The 24,866-nt window shown below is 34.0% G+C and overlaps 2 protein-coding genes across 3 annotated transcripts in view; one reads left to right on the top strand and one right to left on the bottom strand.

The window, feature by feature from the left end:
• Window positions 1-1,126: 1,126 nt before the first annotated feature.
• Window positions 1,127-24,866, bottom strand: part of LOC127844542 (carboxylesterase 5A-like) — a 31,514-nt gene continuing 7,774 nt past the window's right edge. The window contains exons 1-3 of one of the 2 annotated variants that reach the window (XM_052374879.1): window positions 24,123-24,152; window positions 2,543-4,113; window positions 1,127-2,376 (exon numbers count right to left, since the gene is read on the bottom strand). In XM_052374879.1, the coding sequence (XP_052230839.1) occupies window positions 2,088-2,376; window positions 2,543-4,113; window positions 24,123-24,137 (1,875 nt within the window). In that variant the 5' untranslated portion in view covers window positions 24,138-24,152 and the 3' untranslated portion in view covers window positions 1,127-2,087. Of the gene's footprint in view, window positions 2,377-2,542; window positions 4,114-24,122; window positions 24,153-24,866 lie in introns of those variants that run through there. The other variant, XM_052374889.1, reaches the window with a different exon arrangement.
• Window positions 5,178-24,866, top strand: part of LOC127844556 (uncharacterized) — an 82,502-nt gene continuing 62,813 nt past the window's right edge. The window contains exon 1 of the mRNA XM_052374945.1: window positions 5,178-5,308. The gene's annotated coding sequence lies outside the window, so the exon portion shown is untranslated. The remainder of the gene's footprint in view (window positions 5,309-24,866) is intronic.

The raw sequence follows: 24,866 nt of genomic DNA, 5'->3' as shown, positions 1-24,866 counted from the left end.
TTGAGTGGCCTGACTTCCCTGTAAAATATTTCACAATTTCACGCTGTCGAATAGTCGTTCGAAAAGTGACGTTTTCGCAGATTTTGGCATGTATTGAAGTTTGTCATTAAATGCGTTATATTTATAAATGTAAACATTGGATCTAAAAAGCTTGATGAAAAAAACACAAACAAGAATAAAATTAAAGAAAGAAAAAAGATAACCCTCAACTGGGCTCGAATCACTGACCCCTGAAGTAAAAGTCTTTTACTTAGACCACTCGGCCATCCGTGCTGATACAATATGTTATTTTATACCTTATATAAGCAATCTTCGTAGTATCGCAAATTATAACGACAAGAACAGAACTATCAAAATTATTTAATCGTTTCGCGCTGCAACACTTAATAATTTTCAGATATTTAATTTTTCAAAAGATGCATATAATGGATATTTTAGAGCATTTTAAATGTTCAGTATTACTGTTTCCTTAAAAAGATCATAACTACAACGAAAATTTGCAAATCTGGAACCTTTTTTTTATTTTCTCAATTTACTAAAACGTGAAAAGGCCGCTTTAACAACACCATGCGCAATTTTCCATGATGACGTGAATCATATTTGACACGAAATCCAATATGTTTCATTGATTGCAGTAGATATATATATATCAACGCACGTTCGTAAAATATAGATGTACATGTGACATGCTTGAGAATTTAATACAATGCTTGTTGATGCCAATACATTTATTATTTAAACTATGTTGCGGTTCATTTTTGGTTAGATTCACACACGGCGACTGGTGCACACATGTATAGAGCAAATTTGATTATGATGTGGGTCGTCATCGTAATTATGAAACTTGGCAACTACTTTTTGACCTAGCGCCAACCTAGATATAAGTCGAATAGCCGTCTGTATTGTTTATACTTATCTTCATCTTTGTTATCATAAGTGGAGTGAATCCTGTATAAAATTATGATAGATATTAAATCAAAATCATTTTCCTCCTTGATGTTTTTGCACAATTATAGTACAATATTGGCGTTTTTTTTCGTTGTTTTTCGATATGCTTACGTTAAAAAGTAGGACTTCATGTTCTGTGACTGTAATATTAAATACATTCTTAGAGCGAACAACTGCAGTGCCTTCAGAGCTTTTATTACGTTTATACAGTAATGTCACAAATAATATTTATAAAAAAACGCAGAATAACTGTTTTCTTAAACATGCTTTATAATATATGTTTTAAAGGATAAGTTACATTCCAACTCGCTCAGCATAAAATACATAGTATAACGCCAAACAAAAATATGATGCGAAGGTATTAAACTAATAAGTAATAGGGGTATCAAAATAACAATTCTTGCCACAGCTTTAAATTACATGAATTTTTACAATAACTAGCATATTTCTGGTAAATCCTTTGAAGCTTATCACAAGAATTTGGTTAATGTTTTGCAAATACTGTCTATATTTTAATATATCATACCAAAGTAGGTAAGATTAATGTATTTTTTGTGAAGTGCGATTCCTGATGTGTACTGCTTTTCTAGTAACATTTGTAATTTGATTGCTCATATTGACATTTTCAAATGTGTAAAAACGGTAATATGAACAACATGCAACTACTAAAAATTACAGTCTCATATTAGTGAAAAATAACATAAATAAATGTTATTTTATGAACGCATTTACTACCATCTATGCACAGATATTAAACGATTTAAAAGTTCAATACAAATTAACTGTTATGAAATATTGAAGTACATGTGTTTGTACTCATCGGTGGTCATTTACAACAGATTTGCTTGATAATTTGTATAGTATATAGAATATAGACTACAGCCATTATAAGTGTTTTGTCGTAACCTTGCCTACTAAGGAAGCGAAACTTACGTTGTAAATGGGTATGATACACAGACCAATAGAGTTCATGTAAAAAGAAACACTCATCACATACTTCAAACATGTTATGCAAAAAAGAAGGATTATAAATAATTAAAGTTATAAAATCTTAATAGCATACAGTAAAAGAAAATCAGTCTGAAGTTTTTGTAAGACAAAATGTTTGGACAATCATAACAAGGGAATGGTTGCTTTCATTAATGCTTCATAGCGAACGACATCAATGTCCAAAAGCCAAGGACACTTAACCAGCGTGGTACGCGTGTGTCGCAAGCGGCGTTCGCTTTCTGAGGACCTTCTGACTTATAAGCGTGCGCGTGTCCTCGCCCAATGTCGTCCATGACTGATGGCAACAACTCGCTCCAGAAAGCGACTTCCTTTGCATACAGATAGTGACCGATGCTGTCTTGACGATCTATGAAGATGTTCTGCTGCTTGTCTGGGTCGTACTGAGGCCAGAAAACCGAACCGTTGCCGTTCGGATCTCTGAAAGTTTCGAAAGCTGGAGATAAATTATTGAAAAAGACGCACATCTACAATGTATATGGCCATGTGTATATTCATTGTACAATGTACAGTATATTGAGGCCGCACAAAAACATAACAGAAAGGAAATTGATTAAAAAAGTAAATTAAAAAAAGTTCTACCTACCCAAATTTAGCAAAGTTTGTCCAATATCTCATTATGCGCTCCGACAGGCCATATTCCCAATTAGGTGGAGTGTAATTTTTAATATTGGCATATTTCTCGTAATCAAATGAGTATCCGAAAACAGGCCCAAGCTCATCACCATGGTTAGCCTTCTGTAACCACGTGGGTGTCGCAATTGAGTGACGTTCTAGCCTCGGTTCAAACCTGTAAAACCAGCTCTTGGCATTGGAATCGTTTGCATGTACCTTACTGAACATAACAGCAGGAACATTGAAATGAAGGTCCCCTGTGTATTTCACAAACATTTCCCTGGCATCCTCATAGTCTCCCCAGTTTGTATACTCGTAGGCAACAAGTTGTTTTACTGATTCATGGATCTCTTTTCCAGGCATTTCTTGACCTAGGAATGCTGGAATCCACGTGGTTTTCATTTCAGAACCACTGACCCGAATTTGGTCGGGATCACCAGTAAAGTTACCAGATACGAACATAAGATACATCCCGCCTTCCATTCCATTCACTCCATTGATAAGTCGTATTTCTCTCAAAAACTTTACTTCGTCCCTCAACTTGTGGGCCGCTTCACGTAAAGTGTCGAAAGGATCCTGGAGAAAAAACTGACCGTCAATGGTGGGGACAAACTTAAGAAGCGCCGCTTTATTAGGATCGAGAGACAGTTTATCAATTTCTTCCAAAAGGTTCTCAGAAGACGCGTTTTGAAGACATTTTAAAATGCCTGCATTTGTATCAGATTCACAATTAAGATTGTGTGCCAACAATTGTGCAGGGTACTTTGTATTCTCTGTCAGACCATACTTCATATTCAAGGTCCCGCTTTCAGCTATAGCGTTTTGAAAAAGTCCTCTGTTTGCCGGATATATGCACTGGAGAGTAACTTGTATTGCCCCAGCGGATTCTCCAAAGATGGTAACTCTCCCCGCATCCCCTCCAAACTCTCCTATATTAGCTTGGACCCATTGCAATGCTAACCGCTGGTCCCAAAGGCCTTGGTTTCCTTTCGCATCATCGTTGCCAATGTTTAGAAACCCGAACAGCCCGAGGCGATAGTTGATAGTGACAACAATAACGTTGCCGAACCAAGAAAGGACATGACCCGGAGTTTGTTCACCGGAACCCATTGTAAAACCTCCGCCATGAATGAAAACCATCACAGCATGCCCTTGCTCGAGGTCCTTCGGTGTAGTTGGAACGAATATGTTCAGGAACAGACAGTCCTCTGTTGTTGACCGCACACCTACTTGTAAGAAGTCCGACTGAGGACACATATTTCCATAACGAGTCGCATTAAACGGAGACGTCAGATTTCCGAATGGTTCCGGTCTTTTAAATCGTAAGTCCCCGACTGGTGGCATGGCATACGGGATACCCAAATATTCATTAACAGCATATACTTTTCCGTTAAATTCTCCGTTCCTGGTGTTTCCATTGATTACTCCGAGCCGCGAAATGACAGTGGGTCCAGTGGCATGTGCCAAAGTAATACAAAACAATATTTGCACCGCTGTGACAGACGTCTTTACGTTAATTTTCCACATTCTGGCAACTGATACCTAGCATGGACAAAATATTAGCCTTTATATACCCTCGGAAATAGGACCTGTATAAAGACACCGTCAAATAAGTCTTTTTAAATGAGTGTTTTAAAGGGAGTCTCTACAGTGTTAGTTTCTCTTGATAATATTAATCACTCTTACGTTGTAGTCATCAGTTCGTTTTAAAACTGTATGTATAATTAACATTTCAACTAGTTCACCATATGTGTGTCGTTACTTTTATATTTTAGCACATTGTGTATTTTATTTGTCATATAATTATACCTGTGGAATGTTTATAATATTCACACTGACGAAAATTCATTCGCCCCAATGATCATCGACTATACATGTATACTGATCATTTCGGTTAACATTTGATTCATATTTCTGTTGTATATGTGTTGTTGTTTTCTCTCTCTATATATATATGAAACAACAACACATATACAACAGAAATATGAATCATATATATAAAACAACAACACATATACAACTGAAATATGAATCAAATGTTAACCGAAATGATCAGTATATAATATATATATTCACGCGCAGGATGTTAATTCATAATCGTCCCATAATTTATGATGAGCTGATACAATACTATTGATGTAAAATCAGGGACATATGATTTAATATTACTGTGTATTTATTGTTCCGATCGAGAAGTTCTCTTGAAGTTGTTAATTTGAGAAGTTCTCTTGAAGTTGTTAATTTATCAAGATTACACATGTTGTTTTTTAAGAATGTATTTGTTTTACTAGCAGTCTGTGTTTAAATAATTAATATGCTTGTATAAATCTACTTTACTGATAACAAAACACTGCACTTTCTAAAGCTATGAACACAACCTTTAAAATGAAAACATACATGGAAGGTTTTTGAGGTCATAATGTAGCACACAAAGGTCAACATTCGACACGTATCGGAAAGGTCATTGCAATAAAACCTTGTTTTGTTCACATCATATCCATATATGGTAATATTCACGGGCGAATCTATTTATATCGAAAATTTCATTGGTTATGTACATATCAGGTTAAATGTTTTGATAAACACCGGTAGTATTCGAATTCCTTTTCAACAAGACGAATAAGCTGGTTTAGACAAGCAGATAGTTAGAAAACGTGTATCTTATGTTAGCCATGCTGTTGATTATTACACCATGACATCATTTCAGATACTAAAGAAGTGATCACACACTTTTAAGGTAGGTATAATTAATTAATGCTTAACTAAATGTTTTTTTTTAAGTTTTGGAAGTTTAATAAACTGTATAAAGCATAGCTACTTTGGGCAGGTATAAAACCCGGAACTATCCGGAAATCTTTATGGTAAAACCCGGAACCGATATAAATGGTTATAACTTCATTATTATTCGTCCGATATTAATTATAATGGTACCGTTGTAAAGAAGATCCTCTACAGATTCTAACCATATCAAAATATTTTATGGCAGGGTCGTAGTCGGCCTGTAAATCGCGGACAAAGTCGGCCTGTTTTAACGTTTTTTTTTACACACGCAAATGCCGAAAAGAAAACCCGGAACCGATATAAATGGTTATAACTTCATTATTATTCGTCCGATATTAATTATAATGGTACCGTTGTAAAGAAGATCCTCTACAGATTCTAACCATATCAAAATATTTTATGGCAGGGTCGTAGTCGGCCTGCAAATCGCGGACAAAGTCGGCCTGTTTTAACGTTTTTTTTTACACACGCAAATGCCGAGAAGAAAACCCGGAACCGATATAAATGGTTATAACTTCATTATTATTCGTCCGATATTAATTATAATGGTACCGTTGTAAAGAAGATCCTCTACAGATTCTAACCATATCAAAATATTTTATGGCAGGGTCGTAGTCGGCCTGTAAATCGCGGACAAAGTCGGCCTGTTTTAACGTTTTTTTTTACACACGCAAATGCCGAAAAGAAAACCCGGAACCGATATAAATGGTTATAACTTCATTATTATTCGTCCGATATTAATTATAATGGTACCGTTGTAAAGAAGATCCTCTACAGATTCTAACCATATCAAAATATTTTATGGCAGGGTCGTAGTCGGCCTGCAAATCGCGGACAAAGTCGGCCTGTTTTAACGTTTTTTTTTTACACACGCAAATGCCGAAAAGAAAACCCGGAACCGATATAAATGGTTATAACTTCATTATTATTCGTCCGATATTAATTATAATGGTACCGTTGTAAAGAAGATCCTCTACAGATTCTAACCATATCAAAATATTTTATGGCAGGGTCGTAGTCGGCCTGCAAATCGCGGACAAAGTCGGCCTGTTTTAACGTTTTTTTTTACACGCGCAAATGCCGAGAAGAAAACCCGGAACCGATATAAATGGTTATAAATGCATTATTATTCGTCCGATATTATAATGGTACCGTTGTAAAGAAGATCCTCTACATTTTCTAACCATATGAAAATATTTTATGGCAGGATCGTAGTCGGCCTGTAAATCGCGGACAAAGTCGGCCTGTTTTAACGGTTTTTTTACACACGCAAATGCCGTAAAGAAAACCAGGAACCGATATAAATGGTTATAAATGCATTATTATTCGTCCGATATTAATTGTAATGGTACCGTTGTAAAGAAGTTCCTCTACAGTTTCTAATAATATATAAAATAGTTTATGGCAGGGTCAGAGCCGGCCTGTAAATCGCGGACAAAGTCGGCCTGTTTTAACGGGGGTTTTTTACACACGCAAATGCCGTAAAGAAAACCCTGAAAAGGAAAAAGGGAATTATAAAAACATTATTATTAATTCGATATTAATTATAATGGTATCGTTGCAAAGAAGAACCTCCACAGTTTCTAACCATGTTAAAATATTTTATGGCAGGGTCAGTGCCAACCTGTAAATCGCGGTCAAAATTGACCGAAAAATACCGTTTTGTTTTTGTTCACAAAACAATGTCTTGAGGAAAACACGTAAAAGCTAAAAGGGGCTATAAAAGCATCCTTTTTCTAACCGACCATACATTTTTGGTACCGTTGTTATGGTTTTCTTCCACTGTTTCTAAATATGTAAAAAAAATTGTGAGAAAGCATAATATGAAATAAGGCGATGCATCAAAGCGAGCTCAATTAATCTGTAATAGAAGAAACCACGGACTCTAGATGACAATATACAATATACGCACCGTGAAGAAACTAACTCACAACTTATATACAGAAAATATTTGAATTAAATCATTAAAGGCACTTCTAGCAGAAGAACCTGGAGTTCGTAAAGACTTTTATTAAAAAGTAAGGAAATGAACTTTCAATTATTACTTTAATCAGCAATTCAACAACAAACGGGCCATATTAAAGGGTTTCATGTGACCTAATGAACTGAACTGTTAGCCCAAAAACCCCGCCCAAAACAGATTGTCATCCTATTCGTTGCCATCCTTGCAACCACAATTTACCTACGAAGGTCAGATCGGGATTCGAACCCGAAACCACCCATTAGCCATCTAAATAAGATATGATTCCGGCCTGGGTTGCTCTACCAATTAAGCTATTCTGACCTTTTGAAAAATATATGGGTAAACTGCAATTCTGTTGAATAGCATGATTAACTTGCTTAGAAAAACAACTTAATAGAACAACTTTTTGCTACTTTACACGGCATTTTTGGCATTTTTTCTATTTTTGGAAATGTTGTAAACTGTTGTTTAGTAATACATTCTAATAAATGTGCTCTCATTCTTGGTATATCATTAGGTTGACGTTGTACGTCGGGTATTTGTACTTGTACACTGCGCTCTCCATTTTCATAGATTTGAGCGATTTGAATTGAAATACTACTGTTTAGAGTTCTTGGAGATTTTAAACTGTCCACCACAATAACATGTCGATCTTTCTGTGATTGGTATGGTAATACCCAGTGATTACTGGCGTTGTAATGTATTTGGGCGGACGGGGGATTTTGTTTCGTTAAACGTTTATTTATATCCCAGGTACCTAAATCATGATTAAAGTACGGAGCAAGAAGTGTGTTCTGCATCCCACTGTCAAGCGCGAATTGTTCTTTTAGCATTTGCTGACATTTGTTTATTATTGGGTCGTTCAGCCACCCAGATGGATTTTTAACTAGCTCTAAATCTATTGTAGATATATTTGCAATTTCTACATTATCGTCTTCCGCGTCATCAATGGTCATTTGATTAAAACACGTCTGTCCACTGGTAAATGAATCATCGCTGCTTATATTTAAATGGTTTTCTTCTTCGAGAACGTCTTCTGCAATTGAACTTAAATTGTTGTCAAACTTTATTTGTTTACAAGAAGTGAATGAATTGTTGGTGTTCCGGCTTCTTTTTTTAGACGTTGGTGTTTTGGGGGTTGATGCTATTAAATTGGCGAGCTTTTGTTTCAGCGATGTGTCGCAAGATTTTCAGTTGGTGTCATGAGTATTGAATCGGGTGCTGGGTTAATTTCGAAGTCGGCTTTTTTCGGTTTCTTTTGTCCCGTTTTTTTTGGCAACACGCGGTTTGCTATTTTTTCGGAGAAGCGTGAGATTTTTAAGCGTGCGTTTATCACAGATTCCATCAATACCAAAATATGAATCATTTTCTGCACACGTGAAATGCAAATTATTTCATTGCGAATGAGATGCTAATAGATTGATGTAATGACAGCGATGAATTGAAAGAATCTGTTTGTCTTACATGTACACTATACATGAAAGGAAGGTATCATTAATCTCGTTTATTTTATATATATTATTATGAAAAATTATTCCGTAAAAGGCATAGTCAAACGGAAAAACTTTTCATGGTTATTATAATATATCATTCCTTCACTAAAATGAATGATATCTCTTTGGATAGTTGTCAATTTTGTGGTTCAAAATTGAAATGTCATAATATGTAACGTCTCTTACAGAGTATATTATATATACGATTTTGTAGTGACTGTCATGTTTTATACATAGCACACACAATGCACCCATATCCGATTTTTCGTCATTTAAAGTCAAAAGTTTCAATTGGTTGCATCAAAATATCACTCACTACAAGTTGGTTTTTAACTACTTCAAAAAATGAAAATGTCCCTTTAATTGACTATAGAGGATTTGACACCATTTTGTTAATGCTGTTAGTACAGATGACATAATAGTTTCAGATTTTAATTCGCACCTTTCGCTTAACTCAACGTTCAATGGCACGCGCACTTATTATTGTAACTAATGCAAGATAAAATTAATATGTGAATACTTTCTAAAAAACCACTATCCTGCGAAAATGGATCTTATTTGATTGTGGTTCCCTCTTAAGTTGTCCGTCGACTTTAAGAATAATGTGTCAGTAATAAAAGTATTGTACATATTCACATGCTTTGTAATAAATGAAAGATGCAAATGTGTCCAATTCATCTTTTTCAGTGCGCTTAATGTAGCTTTTTTACCTGTGACTACGTGCTTATTTTTTCGAATAAATGAAAGATTCAAATGTGTCTTATTGATATAATACTACATGCTATACTGCCAGAGTCATGCGAAAATGGATCTTATTTCTTAATATCCAACTTAATTAGCGCCGTCTTTATAAAGGCTATGTCTATTTAAAGAACAGATTACGGGGCGCCTAAATTACAGTGACGTTTATACTAATGTGCAACAATGATGTGGGTCCACTCTCGTTGTTTATTTTAAATGTACATAACAATTTGGCAATAAATGACATCAGTTATTTTCAGTAAATCCAATTTGTTCATAACAGTAGCCAGGTGCCTGAGATAGAGCTGATAAATAGGGATAACCACAGCGGGTGGCTAATACACAGTGTAGACTTCCCCTGTTTTATTATTGGAATTGTTTTTTATCTGATTGGCATTTATGAAGTGTATTAATTCGGGTCTGTTGGCGATCATTTTATGTGCAAAACTGTGTTTCTTACATACTTTCAATCGTTATGCTTTTGAACACAATTTCATGAAACCATTTAATTAAATACATTGGCGCGTTGGAACATGAATTATAAATCAAGCTGAGTGGTATCAGTTTTTAAATCGCATAACTCGCTTAAATCAACGTTCAATGTCACGCACGCTTAACAAAATTATAAAAACATCACGTGATTCATTATATTTGTTTAAAAAAGTATGTACACATATTATATGTATTGGTATATTTTGTTTTTGTTTTTAATCAACAAGAAAAAATAAAACATTGTCATATATATAGCGCTTTACCTTTGCAAAATTCTACATTACATAAAGAAGTATCGTATTTGTTAAAGTGAACATGCTTGACATATTTATAATGCATTATTACAAGTATTATAGTGCAAACGGAATTTGACCTTTAACTTTATGCAATCCACATTTTTAAGCGTCGTATTGTAACAGTAGCAGACAACAGGCATCAGGTTAATAAGAATAACTGATGTATGTATTGAACGTGAATAACATCACCAAGTAACATGTTTTGAAATTACAAATAATAGTATAACATTATTCATCTATCAATGGTCATTAAAAGCTATGTTTAAAAGCAAATAATATCACAATGTTTGCCGAAATAAACAATTATTCTGTGTTTGTGTCACGCTCTATTGGTATTTAAGTCGGTCCATACAATCACCGAAAAGCACCGAAAAACACTCAATTTCTCTCTCTATATATGCAATATATCGTTTCTAGCGTGTGTTAACGGGTTTAATTAGTTATTAATGGTTATATGAATGTATTTTGCCCAAAATTGGATAAATATCGGCAATATACCGACCGAATAGCAATTCATGTGAAGACCGAAAAGCAATCAATTTCTCGCTATATAAATGAAAAATTGCGTTTCTATTGTGTGTAACGGATTAAATGAGTTATCAATGGTTATATTTTATGCATACTTATACTACCTTTTGTTTATTATGATGTATTAATGCCCAAAATTGGATAAATATCGGCAATATACCGCCCGAAGAGCACTTCATGTGACGACCGAAAAGCACTCAATTTCTCGCTATATATATATATGAAAACTGGCGTTTCTATTGTGTGTAAACGGACTAAATTAGTTATAAATGGTTATATTTCATGCATATTTATACTACCTTGTGTTTATTATGATGTATTAATGCCCCAAATTGGATAAATATCGGCAATATACCGACCGAAAAGCACGTCATGTGAAGACCGAAAAGCACTCGATTTCTCGCAATATATATTAAAAATTGCGTTTCTGTTGTGTGTAAATGGACTAAATTAGATAAAAATGGTTATATTTCATGCATATTTATACTACCTTGTGTTTATTATGATGTATTAATGCCCAAAATTGGATAAATATCGGCAATATACCGACCGAAAAGCACTTCATGTGAAGACCGAAAAGCACTCCCGCGACAGCACAGAATCACAGAAAAGCACTCAATTTCTTCATATTTACATGAAAGTAAGCCATAAGTGCCGTTTATAATGGATTGAAAACATGTACGTATTAATTAAGTCATTAATGACTTCGTTAAATATTGATTTAAGTTTAAAGATTACGCACAATAGTATTTTTATTTGCAACCGAAAAGCACTATCGCGCCAGCATAGAATCACCGAAAAGCACTCAATTATTCTATATATACATGAAAGTAAACTATAAGGGCCGATTTTAATGGAGTGAAAAAATGTACATATTTATTTAGTCAATAATGACTTCGTAAAATATTGATTTAAGTTTAAACATAAAAAAGGCAGTTCTTCTTTTCATTGCATCAAATTAAAGGTTAAAGACCGATTGTTTAAAAAAACTGCTATTTTATGAATATATATCAAGCACGTACACTTAACAAAAAAATACGATATTTCTTTATTTAATGTAGAATTTTGAAATAGTAAAGCGCTTTATACATAACAATGCTTCTTTCTGGTACTTCTTGAGTAAATAAACAACAATGTATAGCATATTATATTTGTACATAATTTATAAAAAGAACTATGCGCGTCCCATTGAACGTTGAGTTAAGCGAGAGTTGAGAATTAAATTACACATTCATTGTTTTATTTTTATTTTTAATTTAAATGATTGAAAAGTTATGTCAGAAAAACAGCTTTTCTGCATTAAATGACCTTTAACAAAACGCCATCAGACCCGAATGAATACACGTCATTTATTCCAAGCAGGTAAATAACAAATACTATAATAAAACAGGGGAAGTCTACACTGTGTATTAGCAACCTGCTGTGGTTATCGTATCAGCTCAATACACAGGAACATGGCCATAATGGCTACTGTACTGGAAAAATTGGATTTACAGTCAAAATAACCAATTTCGTTTAAGTCTACACTGTGTATTAGCAACTTGCTGTGGTGATCTTATCAGCTCAATACACAGGAACATGGCTACTGTACGGAAAAAAATGGATTTACAGCCAAAATAACTGATTTCATTTATTGCTGAAGTGGTGTGTAATTTAAATTAACAACGAGCATTGATCCACCTCACCGTTGCACATTATATTAAATTAATTAATTTAATGAACTAATTAAAGACGGCGCTAATAAAGTGTGAAGGTGGAAATTAAGAAATAAGATATATTTTCGCATGACACTGAATACACACGATACATGGATAAAATATAAATAAGACAAATTTGAATCTTTCATTTCTCCAACAAAATAGCACGTAGTCACATATATAAGATAGCTTAAAGACCAGAAAACAATATAAGTTAGACACATTTGCATCTTTCATATCTTAAAAAAACAAACATGTGAATCTAAAGCAAAACAAACCCGTTAAAACAGGCTGACTTTGACCGGGATATACAGGCGGACTCTGACCCTGCCATAAATTATTTTGACATGGTTAATAACTGTGGAGTATCTTCTTTACAACGGTACCACTATAATTAATATCGAACGAATAATAATGCATTTATAACCATTTTCGCTTTGATGCTTCGCCTTATTTCATATTATGCTTTCTCACAATATTTTTTTACATATTTAGAAACAGTGGAAGAATACCGTAACAACGGTACCAAAAATGTATGGTCGGTTGGGAAAAGGATGCTTTTATAACCCCTTTTAGCTTTTCCGTGTTTTCATCAAGACATTGTTCTGTGTAAAAAAACACGGTATTTTTCGGTCAACTTTTACCGCACAGCGATTTACAGGTTGACACTGTCCCTGCCATAAAATATTTTAACATCATTAGAAACTGTGGAGGTCCTTCTTTGCAACGGTACCATTATAATTAATATCGGACGAATAATAATGCATTTATAACCATTTATATTGGTTCCGGGTTTTCTTTACGGCATTTGCGTGTGTAAAAAAACCCCGTTAAAACAGGCCGACTTTGTCCGCGATTTACAGGCCGACTCTGACCCTGCCATAAACTATTTTATATAATATTAGAAACTGTAGAGGATCTTCTTTACAACGGTACCATTATAATTAATATCGGACGAATAATAATGAAGTTATAACCATTTATATCGGTTCCGGGTTTTCTTTACGGCATTTGCGTGTGTAAAAAAAAACCGTTAAAACAGGCCGACTTTGTCCGCAATTTACAGGCCGACTACGACCCTGCCATAAAATATTTTGATATGGTTAGAATCTGTAGAGGATCTTCTTTACAACGGTACCATTATAATTAATATCGGACGAATAATAATGAAGTTATAACCATTTATATCGGTTCCGGGTTTTCTTTACGGCATTTGCGTGTGTACAAAAACCGTTAAAACAGGCCGACTTTGTCCGCGATTTACAGGCCGACTACGACCCTGCCATAAAATATTTTGATATGGTTAGAATCTGTAGAGGATCTTCTTTACAACGGTACCATTATAATTAATATCGGACGAATAATAATGAAGTTATAACCATTTATATCGGTTCCGGGTTTTCTTTACGGCATTTGCGTGTGTAAAAAAAAATCGTTAAAACAGGCCGACTTTGTCCGCGATTTACAGGCCGACTACGACCCTGCCATAAAATATTTTGATATGGTTAGAATCTGTAGAGGATCTTCTTTACAACGGTACCATTATAATTAATATCGGACGAATAATAATGAAGTTATAACCATTTATATCGGTTCCGGGTTTTCTTTTCGGCATTTGCGTGTGTAAAAAAAACCGTTAAAACAGGCCGACTTTGTCCGCGATTTACTGGCCGACTACGACCCTGCCATAAAATATTTTGATATGGTTAGAATCTGTAGAGGATCTTCTTTACAACGGTACCATTATAATTAATATCGGACGAATAATAATGAAGTTATAACCATTTATATCGGTTCCGGGTTTTCTTCTCGGCATTTGCGTGTGTAAAAAAAAACGTTAAAACAGGCCGACTTTGTCCGCGATTTACAGGCCGACTACGACCCTGCCATAAAATATTTTGATATGGTTAGAATCTGTAGAGGATCTTCTTTACAACGGTACCATTATAATTAATATCGGACGAATAATAATGAAGTTATAACCATTTATATCGGTTCCGGGTTTTCTTTTCGGCATTTGCGTGTGTAAAAAAAAACGTTAAAACAGGCCGACTTTGTCCGCGATTTACAGGCCGACTACGACCCTGCCATAAAATATTTTGATATGGTTAGAATCTGTAGAGGATCTTCTTTACAACGGTACCATTATAATTAATATCGGACGAATAATAATGAAGTTATAACCATTTATATCGGTTCCGGTTTTTCTTTTCGGCATTTGCGTGTGTAAAAAAAAAACGTTAAAACAGGCCGACTTTGTCCGCGATTTACAGGCCGACTACGACCCTGCCATAAAATATTTTGATATGGTTAGAATCTGTAGAGGATCTTCTTTACAACGGTACCATTATAATTAATATCGGACGAATAATAATGAAGTTATAACCATTTATATCGGTTCCGGGTTTTCTTTTCGGCATTTGCGTGTGTAAAAAAAAACGTTAAAACAGGCCAACTTTGTCCGCGATTTACAGGCCGACTACGACCCTGCCATAAAATATTTTGATATGGTTAGAATCTGTAGAGGATCTTCTTTACAACGGTACCATTATAATTAATATCGGACGAATAATAATGAAGTTATAACCATTTATATCGGTTCCGGGTTTTACCATAAAGATTTCCGGATAGTTCCGGGTTTTATACCTCGCCGCTACTTTTATGTACTAAAAGTCTGCGTGTTTTATACTCGAAGAATTATTATCAACATTCGTGTATCAAACACGAAGAAGTTAACAACTGAATAATATACATCGAAATCACAGGCAGCAGTATTATAAAACGTTGCCCCATCCCCGGACAAAATACCCCCGCCCCCTCCATAACAAACTGGGGATGGGTGATAAAATATGTTTGGATAAATATGGTATGACTATATTGACGAGGCAAACAAATCTCCGTTTTGTATGATATGGCTTGTGTGGATTATAAATGTTCCCGTAAATGCGACATATTTAAAAAGTCTTCACATGTGCTTAATACATGTGTTACTAAAACAACAAAACAACCCTGAGTCTGTCTAACAAATTTTTATATATTCGTTATTGAACAAAACGTCCTTTATCCAGGACATAGAAAAGGTTAACCCGTTCATGCCTAGCGTCCTGAAAGGACATTGCAAACAGCGTAGACCCAGATGAGACGCCGCATAATGCGGCATCTCATCTGGGTCTGCGCTGTTTGCATAAAGGAATTTCTGTAAGAAATATTCTAAATATAGAAAAAAGTATACCAGACACCCCTAATTTTGGAAATAAATTGATCCAATATAGAAGGATGGGAGAGTCCACTGGACATAAATGGGTTAATTAAAAAAAGATTGCAGTTGAACGTTCTATTTTATGACCTCAGTGTGCTACATTATGAACTGTATAAAAACTGATAAATACAGACATGTAGAAGCGTAACATACGCGGTTTTCATAGTATCATATGACTCATTACTTTGAACGATAGGGTTTTTTTCTACTTAAATTTGTTTAATCATGTTGTTTTTTTTGCATCGATGTGGTATGTAATAGTATTGGCTAATAATTTTGCTACGATAACTATTTATATAAAATAAGCATTTTACCGACGATGTTTTAATACGCGTTCTGTTACACAAAATAATCTCGAAGGGAGATAAATGCTGCGTTTTGTATTTTCTGCCATGTGCATGGACAATAGCATACCACTAACATCATTCAATCCCATATATTGTCAAAGAACATTAACTCATAACGAAATACATGTATGTTGACAAATTTAACCAGCAATAACGATACAATCTTTTTTATCGGCATAATCAATCTTCACGCGATGTGAGCCAATACCTGAGTATTATTCATGTACTAGAGTTGCGACACCTTAAGTGTTTCGCGGGATGGAATGAGTGGAGAGTTCAAATCAAATCGAAAATCGATTATTTCTATTAAAAAAAATTGGTACGAAAAAATATGTGGGCAGTGGGTACGAAAATAAAATAAAATTTGGGTACGAAAACAAATTGGAGTACGAAAAAAAAGGGTACGAACATAATAAGGTAAGAAAAACTATATGGGTACGAAAAAAATGGGTACAAATAAAAAATTAGGTACGAACAAATTTGTGTACGAAAAAAATTTGAGTACGAACAAATGGGTACGAAAAAAATTTGGCTACAAACAAATTTGTGTACAAAGAAATAATGGATACGAACATAATATGGGCAGGAAAAGAAACTAATTTGGTTACGAAAACAAATAAGAGTACAAAAAATAAAGGAAACTAAAAAAATTAGGGTACGAAAAACTATTTGGGTACAAAAAAAATGGGTACAAATAAAAATTTGGGTACGAACAAATCTGGGTATGAAACAAATTTGGGTACTAAAAAAATGGGTACGAATTTTTTTATTTGGGTACGAAAAAAATGGGTATGAAAAAAAAATTGGGTACGCACAAATTTGGGTACGAAAAAGATTGGTACGAAAAAAAAATGGGTACGAACAAATTTGGGCACGAAAAACATTTGGGTACGAAAAAAATGGGTACGAAAAACAAATATTTGGTACGAAAACAATTGGGAACAAAAAACATTTGGGTACGAAAAAAATGGGTACGAAAAAAAAAATTTGGTACGAAAAAAAATTTGGTACGAACAAAACTTTAGGTACGAAAAAAATGGGCAAGAACAAAATTGGGTACGAAAAAATTGGGTACGAAAAAAAAGGGGTACAAAAAAAATTGGGTACAAAAAAAATTGGGTACGAAAAACATTTGGGTACGAAAATAATGGGTACGAATTTTTTTTTAGGTACGAACAAATTTGGGTACGAAAAAAATAATTACGAAAATTGAAAAATTGGGTTATGAAAAATCTAATTTGAATTGTCTAGTCCTTGAATTGTCTCCTGGGGTGAATTGTCTTGGGGTTGCTATTAAAGCTACATGTACTTCCGGCCAAGCCACGTGTTTATAGCGATTGCACAATAAAAAACAGCACTTTTTCGTGATTTAATCAAAAAGTAGATTTTTCCAAGTTATAACGAATACCCCAACAGGTAGATCGCGTTATATGTACAGTTAATGGAAAATTTCAAAGGGCCATACATTGTAACTCTGTGAAAAATCATCCGACCAGAACCGGCTGATAATATGCATGTGTCCTCTTGGTAGTGAAGCTTCCCATTAAGTTTAATTGAATTCCAGTCATTAGTTGCTGAGAAATAGCCCGGACAAAAATTGTGCACGAACGGACAGACAAAGCGGCGACTATATGCTCCCCCCTTAAAAAATTTGGGGGGAGCATAATAAAGAAGTTGTGGCAATTTAAAGGTGGTACGCAAACTTTTAAATAGATTTATCAATTATATGCTTATTCTTATTGAAAAAAAAGGCCATAAAATGCTTGATACAGTTATCTGCTTTTGTTTATACATTGGGGTCATGTTGGTTAAGAAGCAAAATACATGTATGAAAGCAATATGTCAAGGGACATAGAAAATATTTAAGGTGGTATGCAAACTTTAACATAGATTTATCTATAATATGCATATTCTAAGTGAAAAAGGGCCTAATTCTGTTAAAATGCTTGATAATAAATATAAAAGCAATATGTCAATGGACATAGGAAATATATTCGAGGTGGTACGCAAACATTCCAATGCGCGCACCTACGCCGGGGTGAGTAGGATAGGTCCACTATATATATTTCATATATAATAGTCGAGCTAAAAAGTAAATATACTATAAATAACAAGCTTACCTCAATCACAATTTTAATGCAATGCAGTTAAACAATAAAGTTACAATGATATGCCAGGGATTGAAACTAACTTTTTACTATTGTGGGCAACCATCTTTAGTATTTTGGTTGCCCAGATAAAGAATAACGAGCCCAGAAATATGAACATGTGAATATTATTATACATTTTTTAAATAAAATAATAGATAACTATATACATTTGCTGACAATACACATGTTCAATGCATGATGTATTATTATGAGCCTGAATTGAATCATCTCCTATTCCTACATAATGAATGTTATTTAACTACTATTGATCCATGGTGATAAATTGTTTTTCAATTTTTATTGCACTGAATTGATTTAAACTTTAAAAAAAAGAAGTTTACCAACTTTTGAAAATGAGTTGCCCAGGCCAAAATCTACTTGCCCCGGGCTCACGGGAAACTCCTTATTTCCATCCCTGTATGCTCTTCATTTTCTGTTTTTCCATCCCATTCTCAAAATTAATTTTAAAGCACAATATTTTTCAATAACATTTGTATGAATTGCAAACATTGTCACCCAAAAAACAATTTTACAAAGCTGTAATCCTGTCGTAGAGATTTAGTTTACTATTATCAGTGTTCTCTTAACTTAAATACCGGCAGCCAGAGATTTTGCCGGTTCATTTACTCTTGATGCCGGCTACTTTTCCCAAATATATCAAGTAAATGTCACAAATGCTTTCTTTTAACTGCATAGTTGCCGGCCATATAACTGGCTACTCAAATTTTTCTGGAAAACACTGAATTATGCATGACAAACACACAATACTTACATGTAAATACATCTTAGATTCGTTTTTAAAATAAATTGACACTTCCAGCTTGTCGTCATTAAAATCCAAAGATTCAAATAATTTTCCACGAGATACGTCAACAATTGCGTAATCAAATGAATGAAAAATAAAAGTAAAGAAAGTCGGATTTTACATAAATTTCAGGTTGATAAACACAACAAGGTAAAGGTAGTCGGTGAGATATAATAATAATACAGTTAGTAAGGCCCAAACCCTGGGTACGATAAATATACTAAAACATACCCGGGAATTTTAACACTAAATCGGTTGTTGTCGGCTATTTAATTAGTAAAAATTAATTATGTTCACATTTATGTCAATTTTCTGTTAAATGGAATTTATATTATCAAAACTCATTGTTAAAATCATTAATGTGATTTAATTTTAAATCTTAAATTGTTTAAAGTCGCGTCATTGTATGACGTCGTCAAGTATAATATTTACCGCGATGTCGCACGTTCACTTTTTACCGCCATAGATTTTTTTAAAGAAACATTATTTGGTTTGCGAGGTCCGTTTTATGGGGAACACCATATTCGGTATTTATATTATGTTTTAACAATTAATTAATGCTGTGTAATAAATATTGTATAAGATATTTCGATATTTATTGAAAATGTTTCAAATTGTTATTTATGAAACCTCTTATTCTAATGAGTGTATGCTATTATATTATACTTTGAAAAGCATATCTGTCGTCACTGTTAGTCGTCATTCTTTATCGTCATTATACATGAAGGAAATAAAAGCAGAAACAGAGACGTATTCTTGATTACTTGCTTATTCCTACGGCGTCCTCTCAACACTCATACTAAAAAGCATGTTGATGCAGATTTTTTAAAAGAGAAGTTTGTTTAAGGTAAACAATATTGTTTTACGTTAATCGGTAGCATGTTTAACGACATCGGATTTTTTGCGGGTATACAACTCGGATACAATCTAATATTTGCGGGTATGTTTAAGTTTATTTACCGTACCCGGGGTACATGTAAGTAAAATTAAGAGTACCCGGGGTACATGTACCGGTAAGTAGTACCAGAGCCGAGAATGATCAATCGAGCCTTAGTAAGTGAGTGATGGTGTATGGGATAACATGCACTGAGGGTGTATATTTTTCATGAACAAGTCAATTGAAGGTGTTAGAGATGCATAAGATTAAAAAGGGTAATTAACCACGGGCTTATTAAATTTAAACGATGACATTACATTGTACCAGCTGTTTATTGTTGTATACTGTAAGCTTGCAATATTTTAAATAATGTAAACAACTAACCTTGTATTAAGTTGGCACATTGTTGTCAGGTGTAGAAACTTTTTATACTTAATTATTTCTGTTAAGTTGCACTGGCTGAACCAAAAGAATTATGTAGTCGTTTCTAAATAATCACGAAACAACCTTCTAATGCATATATGCTTGCCAGTTACTGAGTTTGTGCATTTCCATTCATTATCGGCCTTGGCAAACAGCGTAGAATCAGATGAGACGCCGTGTGATGTCTGCTATTTCGTTAAGCTGAAGATTTACATATCCGCGGGTGTTTTTATGTCAAATGTTATGGTTTTTCAATAGATCGTATACTTATCTACAAAACAGCGAATTAGCGTTCACTTTACATCATTTCTGATGATCTTATTTTGTAAATCATTTCTGAGCGTTAATTCCTACGTTGCTATGTCGTCAGCCATTTTGACGGTTGGTTTGTTTACTTTCGGTTTCCACTACAAACGAAATTAATTGATTTGCTGCTTGCGTTTATTTATTGATTAAATAATAAATTATTAAACCCTAATAATGTAATTGTCTGAATATCATTTATATTCAAGATATTATCGGATAAATAGAATACCATTCTAATACCAGTGTGTACTTACATTTATCTCGGAAAGCCTAGCCGTGTAAACCTTTCTTTAACTCGTCGCACTCAATACGTTGAATAACACATAGATTTATGTCATGATAGATTGATATTCAAACACAATTATTACGCCTTTGTTTATCGATTAAACGCCTAACTGAATTAATAACGCGTAACGTCAGTTTCTTTGTTTCGTAGCAAGATGGAAGCTAGCCTAAGCGCTTTTCATGACGTCACGCGCGCATGCCCTTACCCATAAAAATATTTAAACGCAAAATACTCGAAAACTTGATTTTTCCCAGGTATAACGCCTACGCCAACAGGTAGATCGCATTCTTCTCCATATACATGTCAAATTTCAGCAAAAGTTACCGACCAGTTTTCAAGGCGCTCAAATCGCAGTGATTTGCCTCAGCTTAACGAAACTTAGCCCCCTTTATCATGCGTTCGGATGAACGTCATCAATGATGACGTCCAATACATCACTCATTCCATAAAAAATTAGGTACGAAAAAATTCGGGTACGAAAAAAAATTGACTACGAACAAATGGGTACGAACAAAATTTGGGTACGAACAACTTTGTGTACGAAAAAAAAGTGGGTATGAAAAAAATGTGGGTAGGAAAAAAAAACAATTTGGTTACGAAAACAAATTAGAATACGAAAAATATAGGGAACGAAAAAAATTAGGGTACGAAAAAACTATTTGGGTACAAAAGAAATGGGTACGAATAAAAGTTTTGGTACGAAACAAATTTGGCTACGAAAAAAATGGGTACGAAACAAAATTTGGGTACGAAAAAATTTTGGTACAAAAAACATTTGGGTACGAAAAAGATGGGTACGAACAATTTTTTGGGTACGAACAAATGTGGGTACGAAAACCATTTGGGAACCAAAAAAATGGGTACGAAAAAAAAATTGAGTAAGACAAAAATTGGGAACGGACACATTTGGTACGAAAAAATGGGTACGAAAAAAATTTGGGTACGAAAAAAATGGGTACGAAAAAAACTTTGGGTACGAACAAATTTGGGTACGAAAAACATTTGGGTATAAAAAAAATGGGTACGAAAAAAAATTGGGTACCAAAAAAATTTGGGTACAAAAAAAAATTGGGTTCGAAAAAAAAATGGGTACGAAAAACATTTGGGTTGAAAAAAAAGGGGACAAAAAAAAGAATTGTGTACGAACAAATTAGGGTACAAAAAACATTTGGGTACGAACAAAATGGGTACGAAAAAAAAATGTGGGTACGAAAAAAATTTAAGGACGAAAAAATGGGTAAAAAAAAAAAGGTACGAAAAAAATATGGTTACGAAATATGGGTACGAATTTGTTTCTATTTAAAATCAAATGATGACGTCAATATAGCACTCATTCCATAAAAACCAGGAGTCAATGACCCCTGGACTGAAATTTTGAGGAGTCAAATTGAAAAATTCTGGGGTCAATTTTGAAGTGCGTTAATTGTGTTTTTGTCTGTATTATTCAATTTTTTTAGATAAAAACATGCTCCAAGAGTTACACAATATCTTAAAAAGTTATACTGCGTTATTAAATAAAAATACCATGATACATAACACAGCATATTTTAATGAATTGGTACGCAAAGATAAGGACAAAATATCAATAATTTGTGCGAACAATATCGACTTTAAGTTTTTCAAAAACAAAACATGTTCATTTTACAACTTTTATTATTTCTATCACTATACTATGTTTATTTGTTAAAACAATAAATGCTCATTAAAATCTACTTCATCATAACACATTTCAGTAATTTAAGATATGTACCTGTAGCACCTTTTCATCACATATTTATCCTTGTTATATTATCATCATCCCTATGATAGCTTTTGTACAAAAACACAATCTAAATGCATGTATATCTATTGCTGTTTATCCGAATACTATACATGTCGGAAATATATACACTTAAGAATGCCTTACCAGTAGTAGTTTAACTTTAATAATCCAAAATTTCCTTGTTGTTATCTGGTTTAAGAAACCTTATTTAATGTTCGTTAAATCCAGTTAATGCTATCTCCATTATTGAATCACCATTACTTGTAATTTGAATTGTTGTTGTTGTTTGAATCGCCATTTTTTAATTGAACGCGGGTTTAATGTTAATTTACAATACGTCCGCCAATTACAATGTCAAAGGTCAAGACGTAGCAATTTAATTCTACTCGGATAATTTATATCTAATTGAGAAAATGTGTTTTCTTAATGTTTATGTGTAGTATTATGACTTGAGAGTATAAAAAACAACGCCCGGGGTAGACCTCTATTCCCTCGATTATAGACCGAGTTTCAAATACTGAAACATTAATTTTGATTAGGAGCACAGGCGGATTTATTACCATGGAACTGGAGATGTTAACTGACTGACCCTCGGGTTAAATTTTTGATGCGTCAAAATGATTCACGGCAGAAAAAAGGGTTGCGTCAAAAATGAGTCATTTTTAATTTGCTCGCGTCAAATCGCAGGATTCTGCTTCTATTGAAATCGCTGGTCCAATATTTGTTTTGAAGTTAAATATGCATACAGATGTTGATGAAGATTAGACTAACAGTGTGACTTCTGTGGTATAAACATGCTTTTTGTTTGTTTAATATATTAACCAATTTTGTTAGCTCAAATGACCCAGTGTCAAACTTGGCTGAGATTTAATTTATACAAATCTTCTGACCAAACTTCATTAAGATTTGCGAATAAATTTAAGAAAGCGAAACAGTTTTTCAAATTCAGCCAAGACATCATTAGAACAAATGACCTGACCAAGTTTCTTGAAGGATGCACAGTAAATGTGATTTGTAGAGTGGTAACAAGATTTTACTATAGCCACTGGCCCATATAAAGAAAACTGCTATGCCCTCAACGGCCATGGTTTTAAACCGACAGAACATTTTTAACTATACCCAGAATTAATAAAACCTTATCAAACATTAGTAATTTGAATGACTATACATGTATTAAACACCCCAAAAAACTCATGAATGTAAAATCAAACCCCGTTGTTGTTTACTTTTAAACCCCAGATTGTGAGAAATAAATGGGTTTCTAAAATTTATCCCATGGAAATGGTATATACAATACTAATAATTCAACTGGTCATAAAAAATTCGAGTGCACAATTATACTTACAGAATAATCTGTCATATCTATTACCTGTCAATAATACCCGAAAGGGGAGTTAGACAGTATACAGTCTTGGCCAAACATGGCCGGACCGACGGCCTGTCTGTCAAATTTACAGGACTGATTGTCCGGTAAAAAAAACAAAAACAAATTCATAGGTTTGTATAGGTTTGTTTATGGCTCTGAAAGTTTTCTGAGGTGCAAAAATAGCAATAGCGTCTTTATACACGTGCTTTTCCGTACCAACGCTCTTTGTGCTGACGGAATTTTCCGAGGGCACCTGATTGGTCTATTTATGTGCATCTTAAAATGCGGGTCAGGACGGTCCAAATCCATGACGGCCTAGTCGCTTGACAAGATAATCATAAATCTGATTATTACAATTTAATCAATTTGTGTGGTTTTAATAGCAATAGTAATGTATAATAATGATCATTGTCATTCAAACCGTTATTATCTTGGCTATCAATGTCCATGCGTGAAACAGGCCGGTTGTCATTTATCGAGGCCGTTGTAATTAAGTTTAGGCTGTATTGACCAGACTAATACCTGACATGCGCGCTAAGCATAGCTTAGACTAAAGCCACACACTTTGAAATGAAATACATGTTAATCAATACATAAAGATGCAATTTGAAAGTGTGCAAAATTGTCATTAAATCTATAGCCTTACATGTGTATATTCTAATTGGCATAGATAAAATTAAATCTATAGCCTAGTTAGAAAACAAGGGACAAAATTGTCACAAA

The sequence above is a fragment of the Dreissena polymorpha genome, chromosome 1 (genome assembly GCF_020536995.1).
Source record: "Dreissena polymorpha isolate Duluth1 chromosome 1, UMN_Dpol_1.0, whole genome shotgun sequence".
NCBI classification, from domain to species: Eukaryota; Metazoa; Mollusca; class Bivalvia; order Myida; family Dreissenidae; genus Dreissena; species Dreissena polymorpha.
Note: the sequence above shows the minus strand (reverse complement) of the source record. Positions and strands in the feature narration are given on the sequence as shown.